Here is a 21,761-nt window from a genome sequence, read left to right as displayed (position 1 = left end):
AACTGAGCTATTCTCCTGTGCATCACCCAAGGATCAAACAAGATTACATTTCCAGGTATATCAGCATTCTTCAAGAGGATGCTTGTGGGTTTGCTCCTTCCGAAAGAGCAGTGGAGACTCAAGACAACACAGATTCAGGCTTACAAGTCACTGGATGGCATTACCACCTCTGCTTGGCTGGCAGCAGTAGGGCTTTTAAGACCCACAAGGTTTCTCTACATGGACAAGGCACCATGAAAGTTAGGCAAAAGGCAGAAAACTTGATTAATGCATTCCCAAAGACAAAATGACCTTGTTGACACCTCAGCTCTCTTAGGGGCATAAGCAATAAAGCATCCACACCCTCTGGAAAAGCAGGAACCTCCAAGAAAACCCAACTTAAAATTAACAACAAAGAAAATCCATCACGTTAGTGATTATTCCTTTTCCGCTCCACCTTTCACCACAATTTTAGTTCTTCACTTCATATGAGTGGAATAAGACATAGGAAAACCAATGCAGGAAAACCAGCACCCAAAGTAATTTGTAGTGGTAGGGAAAACAAAGATTGTGTTACACTTAACCTCTGCTATCCCATGAAAAAAAACATTATCACATGGCTCACTGGCAGTCACTTACCAGAAGATTGAAGCCATGCTTGAATTTTTGGAAGCAGTCAACAAATTCATCTGGAGGTGGTGGTTTTGCACGGAGAGTAAGAACTCCCTCTGTGAGCAAAATTAGATTTTTATATATCCATGTATGTGGTATATAACTTCTACAAATGTTACAGATAAATACATAAATACATAATGAATTTGGAAACTTACAGAATTTTGTAAATATAGAACCCTGACAGTGATTATATTCTGTGGTCACATCTCTTATTAAACACTCCCTATTAACTTCAAGCACCTCATTTTCATAGGTTTCCCTCGAAGAAAATACTGCATAGGATATTTTTGTGCTCAAAGTAAAAGAAAATCACTACATTATTGAAAAAAAAATAAAACCCAACATAAAAGGTCACATTTGCTAGCTACTTCAACAATCCCTAGAGAAACAGAAATGTGTGCAGAAGAACTCCTACCTCCAGGTCCTTTCTTTTTACTTTTCTTTGCTTTCTTCCTCTTCGAAAGTTCAGTAAAAGCTTCAGCAGCTTTCTGAAGTTTGGTAACAAAATACTCAATGTCATCCAAAATATGGTTCAGAATTTGCTATGGGAGAAAAGAAAAGTCAAAGTTTCTCCACAAGTCTATAACATAAATACTCCAAAAATTCAAACGACCACACTTTCCCACAGCTTCCAATAGCTTCCTCAGAACGAAGTTCATGCTAGAACTTTTCATATTTAGATTCATTATATTCTTAACTTTACACACCTGTGAAGTACTTTACATCTCAGATTTTTAAGAATTTTGGGCCACTGGAAGTTTTTAGAATACGTGCAACAACATTATTAAATTCAGACTGCAATTACACAACTTGTACAAACATTACATTTTCTCTCACAGCACATGAAAAACATTCTAATTATTTGAAGAGACAGCTTTTTCCTAAACAGTGTAACTTCATAATCTCCTTTAGTACTAAGTATTAAGCTATTTTTTGAATGTCAGAATGTAGTTTTACAGAAAAGTGCTCTTTGAAGAACTGCTTTCAAAGAGTGAGGGGAGGAGAATGAATGAGCCCCTGAGGAAAATACCACATACACCAATTCAGCAGGCCCCAACGCGCTCTCCTCAAGACCCTCTGATGTTGCTGAGGGCAGAGTGGAAAAGCAGAAAGTTACAACTGACAAATGGGCTAATATTTGATATTGCATATGTCGTAGGACCTGCCCATATAGACAAGCAAAGTTTAGGTCATACACATACATGGTCCAACTGTCTTCAGAAATGACCATATGCTTATTTTCCAGCTATTGCACATGTCTAAGTCCCACTAAGTTGATGGAATTATTTCTCCTTACAAAGCTTCCTGAGTTTGGTCTACGAGACAAAATTACTATTTGTACTTCTACTTCTTCATAGCAGAAAATTGTATATCAACATTCAGTTGTGTCCCCTCCCCCCCCCCCCCTTTTTTTTCACTTTTAGGTCTACCACCCAAACATAGGCTTCCTGGAAAGCTTTCCTGCAGAACTGAATTCCTCATGTGGAAAAAGGCTTCCCATGAAGTAGAGCTGCAAAATTTCACAGACATTAAGCAATATCACTTGTAGTTTCTCACTTACAACATCTCTGTCAATCCTGGCTGCTATCATCTCTGCTGTTTCTTCATGATCATGGTATTGTCTATGTTTTTCAACTGCAGAAAAGAGAAGAAAATAAGACATCTATATACATGACATTAGTAATCAAAACTTCCTGTACAGCTTATGCTTTAAACCATACTACTGTAAGAAAAAGATGGACAAAACTGCTTGTACCATTCACTTTGCAAGGACTCCACACAACCTGAAAATCTTGCCTGATCCTTTAAAGTCTCACAGGAATCTTAGGTGTATGCTTTCAGTCAGCTTAGCTGAATGAAGTTAACCACAGAAGTGTGGTTAGCCAGGTTCTGAATAAAAAATTTACAGCAGAGATGGCAGTTCATAAATACAACATAATGAGAAATTATCCCATTTTGCAAAATATGCTGAAAGCTACTCCAGCAGAAGTAAGCAATTAAGAGTGTAGCCATGACTTCAAAGACAATTTAATGTTAATGATAATTAGCAAAAAGGAGTACAAAGTCTGGCAACACAGAAATGGGAGGTAATGAAGTAATAGAACTGGTATTTCTAAATTACAATGGATAGAGTCAGTAACTTTTACTGAAAAACAACAAGGGTTAACATTCTGAGAAATCATAAGTTCTGCATTTTTAAGTCACACTAAATATTACATCGCATTTTTTAACAGGTGAGATTTTAGTACACACATTCTAGAAAAGATCCACAAGTGGAATAAAAGGAACCGCAGGAACTCAGATCCACAAGTGGTCTGGCAAGACACTTGACAAACTAATGAAATTTTTCTGAAGTGAGGAGAAGTCAAGTAGAAGAACAAATTAGCCTTTACTCAAGACAGATATAATACTGCAGCTAAATAGATTAAATCATTATAGATTTCTCTGACCATTTTTAGTTGTTTCCTTTGCATAGCCATGTATTTTGTTGAGAGATACAGTTTAATAAATCAAGAACAATAAAAAGACTCCATGGTTAATGACTTCTGATTCTTAAATTTCAGTATCTATTATTCAAAAAACAACCAAACAAGCAACAGAAAAAAAACAATCAAACAAACCAGAAAAGGTCTTGACTTCACCTTATTAAAGTCTATTTTACAGGAGATTTATTGCTTCAAAGAACATCTTTTTTCAAAGAAATCGGATACATATACAACTTTATATATATTCCCCCCCATAAGGGGAAAAGGGAGGTGGCAAAACAAAAACCAGAAAAGCCCACACCACCAAAAAATAAAAATCCAAACCCATTAAAAATGTTACAGCATTCCTTGATTAAGGCTTTAAAAAAAAAAAGGAAAAAACAAAACAACACCACCAACAAAAAAAGAACTAGTTTAGCCATACAAGCTGTTATAAAGATAAACCTACAATCAAAAATAATGCTGATCTCAAGTCACCTTTTAATCCATGACTATATTTTTTAATTTTCAAAAATATCTGAGCTACACTCTTTATGTTATTCAGAAAGAATCATTAAATTACTCGAGTTATGACAGTGCTGCTTACTGCAAATGTTACTACTATGTTCACAAACAAGCCCAGGTTAAAATTGGTGGCCCACACCCCCACCCAGCTAAACACAAGTAAAACCAGCTCCAAACAGAAATGCAGAAAATGGGTAAGTGCAAGTAAAGGAGAAGTCACATTATGACAGTCAGGTCTTATTCCCCCGATCAGGTAATGGTGGCTTGGGGCATTTCAAACTAGACCAGGAGAATATTCCTGTCTGCTCTCAGTGCAGACAGAAGGGTGACCTTGTACAGCCATTTCTGTATCTGGATTCAATTACTGTAATCTTTATGAAAGTGATCTTTCCAAATTATTTCTGCATCACACGAACGTACTGCCCAGAACAGCCATATGCCACTGCACTGTGCCGTGGTGGGCTCTCAGGAATACTCACACTCGCCTTGCTCAGCAGCCCATGCAGACCACGCTGCCACGCGGCTTCTCACGTCCACTTGTGTGATGGTCCCTGGTGGCACAGGGGCAGGCGCCTGCGGCGGCGGTGGGATGGCACTGTCAGCTTTGGATATCATTCTTGAGGAAAAATAGAAAGCCCAAATGTGACACGTGAAGGAACAACATTCTATTTTCTTGTGCTTCATCAGGGAAGACAAGATTTCACAAGGACCTCTTTTACTGTTGAACACAGTATGGGCTTGCCAAGTAAGCGGTACTCAAGACCGTGATCCGTAAATATGTTAAGCACAAGTAGGAAACCCACTCCATGATGGGGTTAGCAAACCTTTTCAGCACCTGGCCACATGGGAAATCCCTAAACAGTGCCAGAGAACACGATATCTAGAGATCTGCCAGTTTAACAGGTAATTTCAGTGGCTTGTGTTTAGTAGAGGGAATTTTTATCACCATATGCAGTCTACTACCTGGACTTCCATTTTGTGTGAAAGTTTTCATTAGAAGCTACCTTTCAGCGATCACAAGTTGGGCATCTAGTCCCTACATTTGGTAGGCTGTCAACCACCTGTTTCTTAAAACCCTACCAACAAAACCAATTCAATTTACTGGCTGATTTTCCTTTTTACAACTTGTCTTGATACAAATGTATCAGTGTTCCCATCTGCAGTTTTCCAGTTCCTAGTGTAGTTTTTAAATACCGCAAGGAAAGAGGTCTTTGAAGTCAATCTGCACCTTGATATCAACAGACAAAAAAATCCCAACAACTCCTGCTATACACACACACATCCCATCCCTTCTCCATGCCCTTATGCAAAAGCAAAATCTTCACCTTAAATTCATCTTTTTATAATCCCACCACATTCAACAACACAAAATGTCAACTGTTATCTGGTCTTTGAACACTGAACAATGAAATATTTCCCTCACCTTTCCTTCCTCCCAATGCCGGCATGGTCATGACACAACAACAGGTCAACAAGCAACCAGCGTTAAGCACTCATGACCACTTCATAAGCCCTCAGAGACTGATATGTCGGATTATTTTTCCATCAGATGTACTGACCTACATAATTTTCCCAATTATATCTCATTAGTTTCCCTGAACATCCAATGTGTTTGGGTCCTGGACTGCCTCTTTGTGATTATACTTGTTTGTTAGTCCCACAGACAGTAAAGGCTACCCATTTAATTTTAAATCCTCAGATAAAGTTAGACACAGTTCTGGTTTGGTTTTGTTTTTATAGGAGTGTCCATTACTCTGGGAAAACTTCATAAATTTTCATAATTTAGCAGGTAGCTAAGACTGTTACAAACTCATTCATGTAATGGTGACATTTTTACTTAGTAATTTTTGTCCAGCAGACATCTCTATCTGAACCATAAAACTAAGTGCTATTGAGAGATGGTATCAGAATGCAGTTACATACTAACTTTCCAACAAACTACCACCATTGCCATTCAGTATCTAATATACCTATGTCCTTGTTTTTATGCCTCTGTTGGCTACCTTTCATTTCTATATTACTCTTCTCTGAACCCAACAGCCTCTTTTTCCTCCACATTTTCCAACAGGCAGAGAAGCTTTCACTACCAGGGAAAAAAGAAGTCTTCAGCATCACTGAACAGGCTGGCAGGAAAATTATTCCACCTACAGTTGCTGTTTCATTTAACATCTTTAGAACCCTAAACCCTTTTAACATAATCTTATTTATTTGGAGTTATGAAGCATTCATTTTTATTTAAATTCGAACTGCTTGACCCATATGCAGAATTGAGACAGGCAATGCTATTCTCTGGCATCTGGCATTGATGTCAGCTATTCCCATCACTAAGGTAGAATCAGGAAAGGTAAGAGTGATGCTATGAATTGAAAAAGCATGGATAATTATTAAAGCAAGGTTTCTACAAATGGTTTTGGAAGTATATTTTCAACTAGCAAAAAAAGAGCAAAAGAGAGCAGGCAGACTAGAAGAGCTTCTGAATGCTGTAACACTGTTTGATAAACCCATATACTGACAAGAAGTTAGGTTTTTACCTCAGTGTTTCAAGCCTCTTCTTTTGTTTCCCGCTTTTGCTGTCACTGATTGCGCTTTCAATATCTTCATGTATAAAGCTAGCCTAAAGAGACAGAAGCAGAAACCATCAGTTATCAGCTAGGCTATCCATATATATGAAATAAGTACCTACACATGCACTTTTTTAGGCCATCTTTAGATTCCAGATTACTTTATCAAATGCCATTTATTTAGAAGTTCTGGGGTAAATTCTTTTACATATACATAGAACAAAGGAATACACAATGCTATTGTTTGCAAGTTAGTATTTTTGTCACTGTTCCAACCTCAAGCATTATCACCAGATGAGTATGTAATCTAGATACGAAATTTGTCTGAACAGCTGTAATTATCTCAAGTCCACCATTCTTGCAAAAGCTATTTTTTCCTCTCTGCATAACTTATTTTTGTTAAAATCTCAAGCATTTTAGGGGAAAGACATGCCATAAAAATCAAAATATCTGCTATAGATAGTAGCAACATAAAAGTTTAGGAAAGTATGTGATAGTGATAAAGCTTCCTTTAAGAAATAACGATAGCCCCCAGTTTTTCTTCAGTGTAACAGAAGATGAATTTTTCAGCACATACGTAGGTTCCTGCCTCTCCATAACCGCAGTCTGCCTCCACCAGTCGCCCCCAAGTGAAAGTCTGATGTATGTCTAAGGCATTAGTTTAATAGATCTTTCATTAAATAGGTCACCGCTTCTCATAGGATTCTGTTACGTGTCTTCAGCTGACAAATTAATTTCCTACACAGGCTGTCAAAGCCCAAGTATGTCAGTGTCTGGCTCACGCTACAAGGTCCACATCTTCCTTTGTGCCTCATAGTGAAGATGTATGTAACTTTTTTGGAAGGAATGTGTAACTTCTGCTGTAACCAGAAGACACTACAGATTACGGACAAGGGATACATTAGGGTTAAAGAATTAATAGGAAAAAACTTAAGGGGATTCGAGGAACTTAAACCCAGACGAATTCCATTAATCATACTCTTTATTATTTAGCATACTTCCTTTGTTTAGAAAATATTGACTGCCCCAGGTATTATTGATTTTGACTAATTTTCTATTGCAGAGGCTCCTGGGGTTCATGGTAACTTCTAATCAAAAGCAGCAATCAAGCATGGGAGAAAGACCTAACTTTCCAAAACAGCCAAGTCTCCAAGGTAAGGAACAAAACCTAGGGTATGCTCACAGACTCAAACAATACCTCAGAAGAAAAGGGAGATCCTGGACTTCCAAGTTGTGTGTATGTGCCCTGCATTTTTATTTGTACACAGAGGAACAACTTCAAAAGATGAAAGTCTGATGGAAAGAGACCACCTCTACACTTTGGGAAGCTGGGTTCAGTCAGAGCTCACAAAGGATCCCTGCATTATTTAACATAATGCCACCTGAACTTTTCATAGAATCCCAGATTTCACTGAACAGCAAATTCTGCACAATGAATCCACAATTAGTTAATTATCTTCACACTACTCTCCCTGTATCGATTTCAAAACAGCTGCACAGTGTGATTAGCAATCTGTTGTTTCAAGACAATAACATGAACTACTGCAAAGGAATTTTAAAAAATTCCCATGAAATTATCAAGTGGAATTTAAAGACATACCAATCATATAGAATAACTAATATAAATTAAAATTAGAATCCTGGAAATAAAGAAGTATTGCAGAATACATTAAAAAATATTTACACTTGAAGGAAATATATTAATCAGAGACAAACAATCTCCTTCCTTGTTTTCTCCCTTGTTTTGCAAGTAGCATTTTCCTTTTCATTATCACTCCAGCAGAGCAGAGATGCAGAAAGGTGAGAATGTGGAGAAGGTTTATTGTTTAGTGACAAAAAGAGCAGAAGAAGGGCAAAGACTAGGTAAGACTAAGGGCTCAGATGAGTTCTTTGCAGATTATAAGATAAATATGTGATAACACAAACAATTTTACACCACTTTCTTCAGAAACATGACAGCACACCACATACATATTCCATGGATTTACTCATTTGCAAACCTAAATGAACAGCTACAGAGACCAAAAATCAATATTTACAGTAACAACATACTTGAACACACACTAAGCTTGTAGGAGAGTAGTCTAGTATGCAAGACAATAACGCACTACACTTACTAACATACTGTAAGTAGTGTGGATAACATAAGTGCATTAAACTTAGAGCATATTTGTAAGAAAAAAAGAAACAATTATTTTCTAAGAATCAGCTCATTTGATTTTATCCACTGTACTTGCTAATTCACAATATTTCCTCTATTTGAGTAAGTCATAGCAGATCTCCATTACTATCTTACCTTAATCTCATCACATTGGAAAAGATGCAAATCAGGCTTGTTTTGGGTTGGTTCTTTACATACTAATGCAAGAATTGAATTGTAATTGCATGCATTCATCACAGCTTGGCAATGCTGAATTGTGCTTAAAGGAAAATTCTCCAGTTCATTCTGCCAGAAGAGAAAAGAGAAAACAAACACAAAACACCACCTTACTATACAATGTCCTGATCTCAGAAAAGCTGCAAGAGTTAAAAAGGGAAAGTGATAATAAGCTAATTAAAATACAGAATCTCACCTACATCATTTTTCTGCCTGTTTCCATTTTTTCTCTCCCTCTCCCTGAAAATGAGACTGCCACTCACAGATCTTACCTTTGATTCCAAGTCCACCAAACTGACAGCTTTGTCATCCACTTGAAGAATCATATCTTGAGTCCACACTTTGCCTTTGGCATTCAGCAATTTCAGCTTCCTTATTCCATCATCCACTGTAATCATTGCCTCTTTTCGGTCCAGAACAAAGGTAGTCAAGTGCTAGTAAATGGGATGTACATTTTAAAAAAAATAGTTGTAATTTTCCCCACTGCTAGGCAGTGTCAGTATTCAAATTGCCAGGAAATAGCAATGCAAATTATTCATGAATAAAAGTGCCTTTGTATATGACAGATCCCACCAATAAGAGAGGTAGTTTAGTAGAAGAGGTTGTTTAGCCCATGATGCCACTTGAAGTCAACTGATTTTTGTAACTCACTATTTGTCATCCTCTGTCATTTCCTCACCACAGCAAGCAGTTAGACTTGAAGGCATATTCTGACATCTTTCACATAGCAATGCTAGAATTAAATCCTGAGCATTTAATTAGCTTCCATGAGGAGTGACAACCTGCCCCTCTTGGTAAGCTGAATACAGGAAGCCTCAGCAGAAGCTTTCCAGAAACATACTGCCTGTGTACCTCCATCGCCACTCCAACCGGGAGCGCCCTCATCTCTTCCAGAGCTACCAGCTAGCATGCCAATGGCTATCATGATGGGCTTGCATCCGACTGGGATACGTTATGGACAGGTTAGACTCTTCTTTTATGCAGATTACAGCAGAAATGTATTGTACTAACTATTTTTGTTCACCGTCAAATTGGAATATTCTCCAGATTCAATTAATGCTCTAGAAATCAAATACTACCTCACAGACATCACCTCAACTAGCTTCCCTGTCATTATGGTTTTCCCAATTCCTCCTTCAATATGCCAACCATGCAAGAAAACCATAGAACTATTTCATTTTATCCAGGCATAAATACAGCTTCACATTCTTATTGAAGACCTGGTTACACTCATTCAAACTGAACCAATTTTAATATGTGCCTGCACATTTATCTTCTAAAGAACTTAAAAAAAACCCAAACAAACCAAAACCACAAAAAAGAATTAATTGGAGTTTCTTCTATTACAGGATAACAGCAGCTAGTAATGACAGACAGGAGCTGCATATAATCAAAGAATTAAGAAGTGAAACAAACTGTCTACTGGCTGCTCACACACGAATGCTTAGATTTCAAACACAAGTACTAATTTTTATACCAGTATAGCACCAAAACCATTATGAAGAAGCCGAAGAAAAATAACCAATTAGAAGCTACACAACTACTCATCTGCAAGCTGATCATAGGATAGAAGCACTTGAAATTAAGACTCTTCTGCATTCGACCTCACAATTTACATCTAATTTAAAATCCAGGGAATAAAAAATGAGCTGAGAACCTATGGCATCTGCAAGGCTTGGCCTAACCCATAATAGTGCTCTGATGGCAGCGGGAGAAAGTTTGTGCCAAAGTAAGACTACAAAATGAAGCACTGCATCCAAAAGTGCTGAGCAGGCTACATATGGGCACCCAGGATTACTTTGCTGAATATTTTAAATATATCTACTCCTGAATAAAACATGACAGCAGCATGCAGTACTTCTGCAAAGCGGCTTAAGACAGGAAGTAACACTTTGCAGTTCATGCTGGAGAAGTATCTTTACAGGCAGAATATATTTAACTACTACATAGTAGACAAATCTGGGGGTTTAGTGGTTAATGCTCAGCTCTTTCTGAATATTGTCATCCCTGCTGATTATAACTGATTAAAGTATTCATTTTAAATAAATCTCCCCTGCCAACAGCCAACAGCTCTGCTGCAAGCTTGCAACAAGCCAGGTTCAGAGACAGGGCAGCATAACACGGTGAACTGATACCCCATTGAGAAGTCCTGTCCATTTGCCAAACTACACACAACTTTGCTTACATACTTCTACAAAAAAAAAAAATCAGCTCATTATGGCAAAGCTACAGAATTTCAGACATTTCAGTGTAATCTAATCTGAAGTGACCTCGGGCTGGCACGATGTTTTGGAAGATGTATATGCCTTCAAGCATATGCATCCTCAAAAAAACATGTAGGCAAAAATAACTGAAAGCTGTAACGCCACTCATCATCTCACCTCTACATGATACTGGGAAGTTTCGGATATGCTGCTGGCACTGTCTCGTGCATAATTCTTCCTTTGTTCTAGAGATGGGAAAAAAGAAACAATAATTATTCATTCAACTTGTTATCCTGCTGTTTTGAATACTTCTCAGAGATAACAAGACTAGTTGTACATATGAAAACAGAAAACAAGTTGTTGTTAATTTCTGTATTTGACAGAAAAAACCCTCCACCTCCACATATTTCAGCAAAAGGATCATACTTACGTCAATATATTAACAGAGAGCTGGTGGGTGCAAACAAAAGCCAGTTATCACAGTGAGTCAGGACACCGGAGGGGAGCAATGTTCTGACTGAAAATGCTTCATTGGGAAGCCTGATTACTGAAATCACTGGCTTGCCACTTTGGTAGCAATATGCTAACTAGCATCAAGCTTACTGTATTTGTATGAATGCACTTAAAAACAAAAGTATTTTCGAATATAAATGTAATTCTGTTAAACTTACAAAACAACAAAGCCACACATGAACCAGACCTAAATCGTCCTTTATTTTTTCCTAAACTACTCAAGTTGATGAATTACTGATGTAGAAATATGCATAGAAAGGAGTTAAACAAACGAAACAGAGAGAGGGAAATACACACCAAATATCTGCAGCTAAAAAGACACAATGCTGCAAAATCAGAAACATGACGTACCTTTTCCTTTATACAATAAATTAATATTAATCTATTTAATTTTAAACCAGGAGAGAAGGGGAAAAAAAAGGCAAGATGAAGACACAACACACACCCAAACCACAATATACCAAATTTAGATGGATATTGAAGAAAGCCTTCCAATGTAAACAAACAAACAAAAAAAATCCTGAATGCAACATTTGGAAGGTTTTTCTCTTTTTTCACTATAACCACTGAAATGCCTGATCTAGAACAACAGGAGCTCTAAGGAAGAAAGTCACTACATGACTTGGCCGAGAAAAGTCCAAGGAAACTTTGCAAGTAGCAATTATTTTCTCTCCATTTCATGAAATAACTTAATTTCGGGTCTTCAAGTGAAAGCTAACCATATCCTGGGCTGCATCAAAAGGAGTGTGACCAGCAGGTCGAAGGAGGTGATCCTGCCCCTCTACTCTGCTCTCGTGAGACCTCACCTGAAGTATTGTGTGCAGTTCTGGTGTCCCCAACATAAAAAGGACATGGAACTGTTGGGGCAAGTCCAGAGAAGGGCCATGAGGATGATCAGGGGACTGGAGCACCTCCCGTATGAAGATACTCTGAGAAAGTTGGAGCTGTTCAGCCTGAAGAAGAGAAGGCTGCGTGAAGACCTCATAGCAGCCTTCCAGTGTCTGAAGGGGGCCTATAGGGATGCTGGAGAGGGACTCTTCATTAGGGACTGTAGTGATGGGACAAGGGGTAACGGGTTAAAACTTAAACAGGGGAAGTTTAGATTGAGTATAAGGAAGAAGTTCTTTACTGTAAGGGTGGTGAGGCACCTGGGTTGCCCAGGGAAGTTGTGAATGCTCCACCCCTCGCCAGGCTGGACAGAGCCTTGAGTGACATGGTTTAGTATGAGGTGTCCCTGCCCATGGCAGGGGGGTTGGAACTAGATGATCTTAAGGTCCTTTCTAATCCTAACTATTCTATGATTCTATCAAAAAGGCAGTTTGATTTTGTTCAAAGGAAAATACCTGCCATACATAGAAAATATATCAATTTCATCATACGTGGAGGAAAAATAAAAATGAGTGATTGTGTTAATAGGACTACTAAATAACTTTTCTGCAAAATAAAATGCTAACCACTACCAAGCACATGATCATACAACATGCACATAACATGATCATACAATATGTGACATACAGAGATCTGCAGTGAGGACACATAAGAGCTACACTGTAAGTCTTTTCTGTGACCAGGGTTCCTTCATCCAGGAATTTCAAGTGATGACAAAGACAGCAGTGCCCTCACTTTCAGATGTCACTTGTGACACTTATGTACGTGCCACCTTTTATAATCACATCATTATCTCTCCAGTTCTTGGCGATTTTCATGACAGACCTCACAGGTTCTGAAATACCTCACTTGGCTTGAAGTCCCCCGCTAATGAAGAAATAACACTGCTCATGCAACAGAACCATCCTGTTCCTGTGCAAGTATTTCTGCTTTTGCAGCATTTTATTTAAGTACTTATTTGGTTGATTTTCTTTCTAAACACAATAGACACACACACACATGCACACCTCAGTAAAGCATTAAATCAGTACTGTCTGATTCGCTACCTTTCTTTTTTTGTTTGGATGATGATCTGAAGAAGTAAAGTCCATCTGTTCCTAACAAAACAAGGGAATTAGAAAGCAGTATCTAGTTTAATCCCATAGAATTATTTGCATCTCCAAGGGGATCAGTTAACAGTATTCTGTTATAGACTGTAAATGATAGTTAAATGCTGTCCAGGAAGAAAAACTGTAAGGTATAAAAAAAAAGTCACTTTCTTTAATTAAATTAATTAATTAAATTTAATGCAACAAATACTCAGTTTTGACTGTTATTATCTTCTTTCAGGTGAATAAAAATAGTTTTTAATTATATCAAAGTAACAAAAATAAGAAATTTTATGTACACTGTAAGATTTATAAATTCTGGAAATAAAAACAGATAGAATTGTTTTAAATAAACAAATAAATTCTGGCATATGTAGAGGCTCCAAAGGATTTAAGAAGAACAAAGTAAGTTTTGCAAGAGACTCCCTGCTCTGCTTCACATATATCCTGTGCTGACAGGATATACAAACACTCATAGTATTAATTAACATATCCTCTTCCACAGAGCAGCCCAACACTTACAAGACACACCACAGCAAGGTTTTCAACATACTGTCATGTTGAGAACAATAGTGTTTATATAAGAAATAGAGCTTTCTGAATGCTAATAAAATCTGTGATTGCCTGCACTAGAGACCCAAGGAAAACCCCTCAAGTTCTGCATTCTTAATTGCACCAGAATAGTAACAAGAATTTAAATAGTAACAAGAACTGAAAATATAATTTTCAATTGCAAAAGTCAGTCCATATTTGTGTTAACAAACAAAAAGTATCGTCACCACAAGAACAGTCCATACTGAGTTCAGCAACGATTCCTATTTACCTATTTATTTCTTTAATGCAGGTAGAATGATTATTAGAACCTGCTGGAGATCAAAGCTATAACTTAGAATAGAATATTTCAGTTGGAAGGGACCTATAACTATCTAGTACAACTGTCTGACAACTTCAGTGCTGATCATAAGTTAAAGCATGCTGTTAGCGCATTCTCTAAGTGCCTCTTAAACACTGATGGGCCTGGGGCATTGACCACTGTTTTCTGTTATCCTATAGGCTCCTCAACCAAAAACACCTGATAATGTATGTCACTTATGCAGACTAGGGGACTCCATTTTCTGGGAGTCCAAGGAAGTGATGCAATCTAAACTGCACACTGAAGCACGCAAACTAAAACTGGGGAGCCTTCCAAGTCTTGTTGCAGTTACAGACAAAACCAAAAAGAGAGATGGTACTTCACAGGCTCTTAAAAGTTACTGCAGCACTAAGCAGTAATAACGTAATTTTGGATGAGCTAAGAAGTAGTCTACAGCAGCTATGAATGCTGTAAACACTGGTAGATGTAGATACGATGGGCAACTGCTCCATCCTGAAATTACCCTTCAAAATGCATCGTCTAGTAAGTACCTTAGCATAATGCAAAATTCTTTCACTGCTTCTGGAATGCTTTTTCTTCAACATTTGTTTTTCAACTCTTTTACAATTTAATAGTTAGAAAGTGGGTCTACTTCCCTATTGTCATGGCTTAACCCCAGCTGGTAACTCAGCACTACACAACTGTTCATTCACCCTCCCTTCCCTCCATCTGAGTAGGATGGGGAAGAGAGTCAAAAGAACGTAAACCCCATGGGTTGAGATAAGAACAGATTAATAACTGAAATACAATATAGTACTACTGCTACCACTAATAATGATAAGGGAAATAACAAGGGGATAGAATATGAAACTAAAAAGGGAATAGGAAAAAGAACAATAAATACAAGTGATACACAATACAATTGCTCACGACCTGCTGACCAAGACCCAGCCTGACTTGAGCAGCTATCTGCCCCTCCTGGGTAACACCCCTCAATTTATATACTGGGCATGATGTGCTGTGGTATGGAATACCCCTTTGGCTAGTTTTGGTCAGGTGTCCTGTCTCTGCTTCCTCCCTTCTTCTTGTGCCCCTCCCTTCTTCTTGTGCCCCTCCTCACTGGCAGAGCATCAAAGACTGAGAAGTCCTTGATCAGGGTAAGCACTACTTAACAAGAATTAAAACACTGGTGTGTTATCAGCACTGTTCTCAGACTTAAAGTCAAAACACAGCACTGCACCAGCTACTAAGAAGGAGAAAAAATAACTGAAACCAGGACACTTACACAGGGTCAACTCAGTTGCTAGTAACCAAGGCTCCCTGAGAGATGGTTTTCTTGGCTGCCTGGCATAAATTGTAATAAAGTCCCCTATGATAACATGAATGTAACACAAAGAAAGAAGAAAAATTGAGAAAAGCCTGCAAATCTGCTCTGCATCCTTTTCTACCCTGATGACACAACAGTCTAGTGCTTCTTCCTACAATACCTCCACATTTCCAAGTCAGGTATACCTGAGCATAATACTCTCACAGTCTTTTTAATTCATATATAGCTCCTTATTTTTCTTCTTTCCTAGCTGCCTATTGTTATTCTTCTGGAAATGTAGCTTCCATCTCCTCAACTCTTTCACATAGCAAAGTGGTTATTATTCATCAATACTAATCTGACTGCTTTTACAGAAACTCTAGAATGTCTCTTGACTTAATACAATCTTCAAATGCAAGTAATTCATACCCTACTACTGAAAATGAGGAACAGAATTTGCAGATTTACTGAACGTACTAGGTCTGGCTGGGATGAAGCTTATTTTCTTCACAGTATGGTATGTGATTTGTGACCAAAACAGTGTTGATAACACAGGGGTGTTTTAGTTCTTGCTGAACATTGTCAAGGCCTTCTCTATTTCTCACTCTGCTATCCCAGTGAGCAGGTTGGGAGTGCACAAGAGTCTGGGGCAGAGCATAGCTGGGACAGCTGACCCCAACTGGCCACAGGGATATTCCATATTGTGTAGTATCATGCTTGGCCATAAAACTGGCAGGTAGTCTTGCTCAGAGACTGTCCAGGCACTGGTCTGCTTATGGAAGGTGGCGAGTGACTGTGTTATTCAGGTTTTTTTCCTCCCCTCTCTTTCCTTCATTTGCTATGTCTTTATCTTGATCCGTCAGTTTTTCTTGCTTTTGCTCTTCTGATTCTCTCCCCTGTCCTGCTGCAGGGAGGAGTCAGGGGAAATGAACAAACAACTGGGTAGGTCCTTAGTTGCTGCCTTGGGTCTACCCCTACACTGGAAAAAAAACCTCCATACAATTTTGTATGCTCCATTTCACTCTCCTAATCCTTCCAATCAATCTCAGCCTCTCATGGATCCCTTCATGCATGAAGAGAGTTATTGAAGCTGGAGTGAAATTCTGCAACAGAGACATCCAGATAGGATTTATTAAACTATCAAAAAACGAATACAACTATCAAAATTACTGTTTTTTTTTTTCTCTTTATTTACTGCAGCTCTTACATCCAACATGAAAAATACAGTGCGGGATTAATACCGCAGTTAGTGCAAACCCTGCTGATACACTGCACACAATTTACCTAATGTATTTTCCTTCTGATAAAGAAAAAAAAAAAGAAAATAAAAAAGGATCATGGCACAAGGCACTTAAGTTAAATTCTTCATCACATCTGTAGCAAATGCAACCCAGAGGAATTTGAGCAAAATAAAATCTCTCACAATGCAAGGCAATAAACCTAAAAGCAGCACAGCATTTCACTGATAGGTCCTGGCTGTAAGACTTACTAGCTAGTGAACCTTTCAAAGGAACAGGAACATTGATCCACAGAAACTAACACTCTTCCCACTGTCTGATATGCTACTGCTATTTGTGTCCTTGTGAACTTATTATTGAATTCACCAATCATCAGGAGTGGACCATATTTCTGGTTTCAAAAAGATGTTTAAGGTTACTGATTTCGTACGCTATTGGAAGCATCCAAAGCTTCAGAAAGACAAAGACTTTTAGCCAACTCAAAAATACTACTGGACAGTACCTGACACAGATAAACAGGACTCAAGATTGGCTTTGCTCATTTTCTTCCTTGCCTTCACTGCACTATGCGCTCTCCCCAGTTCTTTCTCTGAAGGACCATTTGGGAAGGTTAATTATTCAACAGTTTCCAGAAAAAAAACAACAAAACAACAAATCACCAGCATTGCCCAAGGTCTATCGAGGCAGAGCTATGAATAGAACTGGACAAAGTTAGAGTCTTGTCTCTCCAACTGGAAAAGAGTGCAGGATTTTGGCAAATTAGACAGCTCTTTAATAAACTCTATTGTAGCCTGGGTCTGCCACTGTCCAGAAACTACATAGAGAAATGTATCGCAGGAGGAGAAATGCAATTATTTATTTAGCTAGGGAAAATTGTTACCAGAAGCAAAAAAAAAAAAAAAAAAAAAAAAAATCTCAGGCTGGGCCTTAAAAGATGACCTGAAGAACAGTGGTGCTGGTTAGGGCTATGATACCTTTAAGTACAACAAATTTTCAGTTCCTAAAACCCTAAAACAGAAGTCAGGAATCTTGATGCGTAGGCTCCCACCAATGTATTACAAATAATTGTATAGGCCAGATGTAATAAATGTTATCAATGCTACAGTTATAACAGCACAAAGAAAGGTAATGGTGGATCCCATTTTCTCCTTCCATAGCCAAATTGAAAAATGTCTATATAGCATACATAAAGCTCTGAAATCTGATGGCAATCCATGTGGACATGGATTAAAAGTCTTCTTCACAAGCTACTCTAAGAATCCTGGAGTAACAGTATAAATTATTACCACATATCATCAAGCAGAAAAGCCCAATACTCAGTTTTACTACCATGTATTTGTGGTTTGCATTGGACTGATTGCTGACACCCCTTTAAAGGTGTATTGCAGCAGCTGGAAAAACTCAGCCCTCAACTGAGAGCAAAGTGCAGGAGACATGACCTACACAACCAGGGAGAAAGGTCAAAACTTAAGGTCAAAACAAATGGCATTTTCAGAGGAGCAAACACTATCACTTCCAGAGATTTATGCCACAAACTTCTCCCCGATGGCTATGTGGGAACCAGCTGTCAAAGAAAGTGTACTGTTTAGGAGCCAGCTGTCAATTTAATTCGAGTATCAAATAATAGAAGCTTGTTACATGGATGGCTTCTTTTAATGGACTCGTTTACTTAGTCTATGATTTGCTTGTGGTTTCCTTGAATTTATTACACCGCAGTTCTTCTGAATGAAGTATCTGACCAATGCAAAAATACATAAGCAATTTCACTGCCAGCACCTAATCATAGCCATGAGAGTATAAACACAATGCTTGAAACACTTAGTCCTTTCTGATGCAGTGTGAAGACAATTTTAACAATTCCACACCATACAATAATCCAACAGTTTGAAGTGAACCACAAGCTTACTGCTCCTCAGGAATGGGGCTGCTCTACACTGTGTCACTCACTGGCAATCCCCCAGCACAGCCCTGGCTATTGGCACTGACTGATGCTGTGTGTCTCCCCAAAACCAGAGCTGCAGAACACAGATGGAGAAGCCAATGCTAGAACAACAGATGACAGTGCAAGCCACAACCAATTTCAGACAGAAAGCCCAGGAATGAAATAAACCCCATAAGAATGTGCAGAGGGTGTTTTCCTTTCCAGCTCAGTGAGAGATTTATCATGCCAATAGAAAACAGTTCATTTCAGGAAGAAAATGAATTAAAAAAAAAACCAAAAAATATTATTTGATGCAGGAAAAAAAAAGGCAGTTGCAGAGAAGGTTTTGTTATCAGATAACCACAGAGATAGCTATGCCCTGGTCTAGTTTGTAACCGAACTGTCTGTAACACCAATAAAACCCCAGCCCCTTTCCCACTGGCACTGCGGTCAACCTTCTGCCTGATCTCTGAAGTAACTGAACAGTCATGCATCACCTTAGCACAGGGAATCAAAAGATAAACTTCATGCCATGACATAGAGGTTTGTGTGTCTGTGTGTACACATGCACACATATAAATATATATACACATAATATTATTAACTTTTTTTTTTTTAGTCTTTACTGTACTTGGAAGAAACGTAGCTCAAGATCAAGTGGTCATTTCAGAGCCCATGTACCATCTTCATCTGTTGGCACCCACTGACAGGTGTTTTAGTCCAAAGGACATTCAAAAGTCTTCCAAAAAAAAGGAAGTCTGTCATGGACAAAATCTGTTGCTAACATTACATTGTCACATTTTATTAAAGAAAAAAAGCCATGGTCCATTTTACTTTTAACATACAATGATCTGTATTTTCCAATATATTTTAAGTGAATCTATTAAATAAATGAGCTTTACATATTTACATAAACAAAATATCCACATTTAATATATATGTACATAATATAAATTATAATAAGAAAGCCAGGGAGCCTTCTATCTGCTTCATAGGCTTTCAGTGTCATGGATCTCAAATAAAATATTTCAGTTATTAATTATAAATAAAGTATTTTATAATAAGCACTTTTAACACATACTAATAATTCCAGTATCACTCAACTGCTTCCCACCCCCCTTGGGACAGCATGCACAAAAATCCCTCCCATCACAAAGGAAGAAAAGACACACATGGGATGCAGCAGAATGGTAATATGGTTGCTAAAATTAAAAAGTGCCCTGAATTTGAGAAAGTTTTAGGTTTTTTCCTGTTTTCTCCAGTTCATACATTTGGTAATACTGACAGCCCAGTTCTTTATGCATTCAAAACAGAGCAGAAGCAGTAAAATGTGCAAATTCCTCTCCAAACGTTGTGCCAATATATCTTCACTCAGAGCTCTATGATAATTAAGCCTTTTACTTCATTCAGCTCCTGGCATCCGCAACTAGAGTTTTTTGATGTATCTACCAGCAATGGAAGTGAACCAAGATCAACAATACATTTTATAGGACCAACCACACAGCACTTATATGGTAAGCATTTTCAATTAGTACCTGAATTCAGTTAAGCATTTCAGAAGTAAAAGGCTGTTTACACACCTCAAATTTACTCACAGGTCCCCATATTTTACTGACACTTGACAACCCCATCACATGTTTCATATGAAAAAGCTCAGAGCAGTATGACTTTAAAAGACCCCAAATTTTAAAGGACACGGTTAAGGCACTTACTGATACTGCCACGCTGTTCAAACAATGTACTCTTGAAAAACGATGATGATGACATAAAATGAAAAAGAAAGTGTAACACTCTCATAATGTCTCATAAAGAAACAATCTACTCAGTTTTTCACAACATGTCTTTCTGATTTCTGTTGCCACCTACTATTTCTGTCAACATGTGCAATCAGTTTGTTGAGTAAACCGATACAGGATGCAGAAATCACCATTTAAAATGATCGCTTCAGAATTTTCCTCAGTTACAGTTCCTGCCTTTAGAACTATGTCAAATGCCTGACTTTCGTAGCACACCACTAAAAAAGATAGAGTGAATCACATGCAATGTCTTTTTTAATGACAACAGTTTCACATGGTTTCTACTTCTGTTTTTCCTGATTTTTCTAGAAGTGGATCTTCACACTATTCTAGCAGAATGCTTTCAGCCACCAAACCACATCAGCTTTTTCCACACCACTTGTCTGTTCAGAAGATACCAAGCTAGGAGACTTCCAGTCTCTTTTGTGGGCTTTTAGTCTCATGAATTTCGAAGCAGTTTAAAACCCAACAGAGCAACTGATAGAGTTCTCATGTGGTCATGGATGAGTAACCAAACTTGAGACCTGTAGGGTGTCCTTCCAAGGGCAAGGTTAACTCTGCTCTAATGCCACAAAGCATCCTGCCATCACTTCCCTAACCTCTGAAGTCTCTCCCAGCCATCAACCCACTCAAAATAGGAGAGAGAACTAGGGATGCTGAGGTTCTTAGCCACTGCTTTTTTGAGCTCTCCAGTTTGGTAACCTGCAAAGAAGGTGGTAGATGCAATAAGGGAGAGCAGGCTGAGGTGTGAGGGGTCCTGCACAGCACTGGGTTGTCAATGCAGATCTTGTTCTTCCAGTGTCAACGGTTGTACTGACTTCCAAAAGAGCATTTAACAACAGGCACAGATTTACACAGCAGAAATCTCAGCCTCATTGCTGCTTCTATTTCCATTACCAGCACAGCTATCAGCAGGATGTATTCACAGTGGAGGTGTCTGACCAGGAAACGATGCAATTTGGCTGGCAAGGAACATGACTACATTCTGTCTCCACAGTGATTTGGCCATGGGCTAGAGAGTAGCATGTACAGCCAAGACAAATACTAGCATTTGTAGTAGGTAAGTGCAACAAGATTTAGGCATTTGTAAGGAACATAGCTTTTGACAGTCACAAAGCCTGCTGAAAACAGTAGGCCAAATGGGACTCCAAACCCATTACATCAAATCTAATTTCCATGAAATCCTTGTGTAAAACAAGAATAATACTATAAATCCCTTTTCCCCTAGCAGGGGATAACATTGGGGAGGCGGGGGGGGGGGGGGGGGGGGGGGAACACGTGTCATGAATGAAACCTATAGCACAGATAGACTCCTGAATGCTTTCTTCCTGGTACATATCTTAGCTATATGATCACTCATAGTTTTTTGATA

General features: G+C 38.3%; 1 protein-coding gene across 7 annotated transcripts in view; it reads right to left on the bottom strand.

Moving 5' to 3' along the window:
• EPS8 (EGFR pathway substrate 8, signaling adaptor) overlaps positions 1-21,761 on the bottom strand; it is a 136,836-nt gene that overhangs the window by 30,975 nt on the left and 84,100 nt on the right. For all 7 annotated transcript variants that reach the window (XM_061444657.1, XM_061444664.1, XM_061444658.1 and 4 more), the window contains 8 exons: positions 10,964-11,031; positions 8,855-9,016; positions 8,502-8,651; positions 6,176-6,258; positions 4,124-4,260; positions 2,216-2,289; positions 1,070-1,196; positions 619-707 (listed from right to left, as the gene is read on the bottom strand). In XM_061444657.1, the coding sequence (XP_061300641.1) occupies positions 619-707; positions 1,070-1,196; positions 2,216-2,289; positions 4,124-4,260; positions 6,176-6,258; positions 8,502-8,651; positions 8,855-9,016; positions 10,964-11,031 (890 nt within the window). The remainder of the gene's footprint in view (positions 1-618; positions 708-1,069; positions 1,197-2,215; positions 2,290-4,123; positions 4,261-6,175; positions 6,259-8,501; positions 8,652-8,854; positions 9,017-10,963; positions 11,032-21,761) is intronic.

This window comes from Pezoporus flaviventris, unplaced genomic scaffold, assembly GCF_033815535.1.
Source record: "Pezoporus flaviventris isolate CSIRO_AGI_PZ_B2104156 unplaced genomic scaffold, CSIRO_AGI_Pfla_v1 ptg000002l, whole genome shotgun sequence".
Taxonomy (NCBI): Eukaryota; Metazoa; Chordata; class Aves; order Psittaciformes; family Psittacidae; genus Pezoporus; species Pezoporus flaviventris.
The sequence above is the reverse complement of the archived record's forward strand: the minus strand, read 5'-3'. Positions and strand labels throughout refer to the sequence as shown.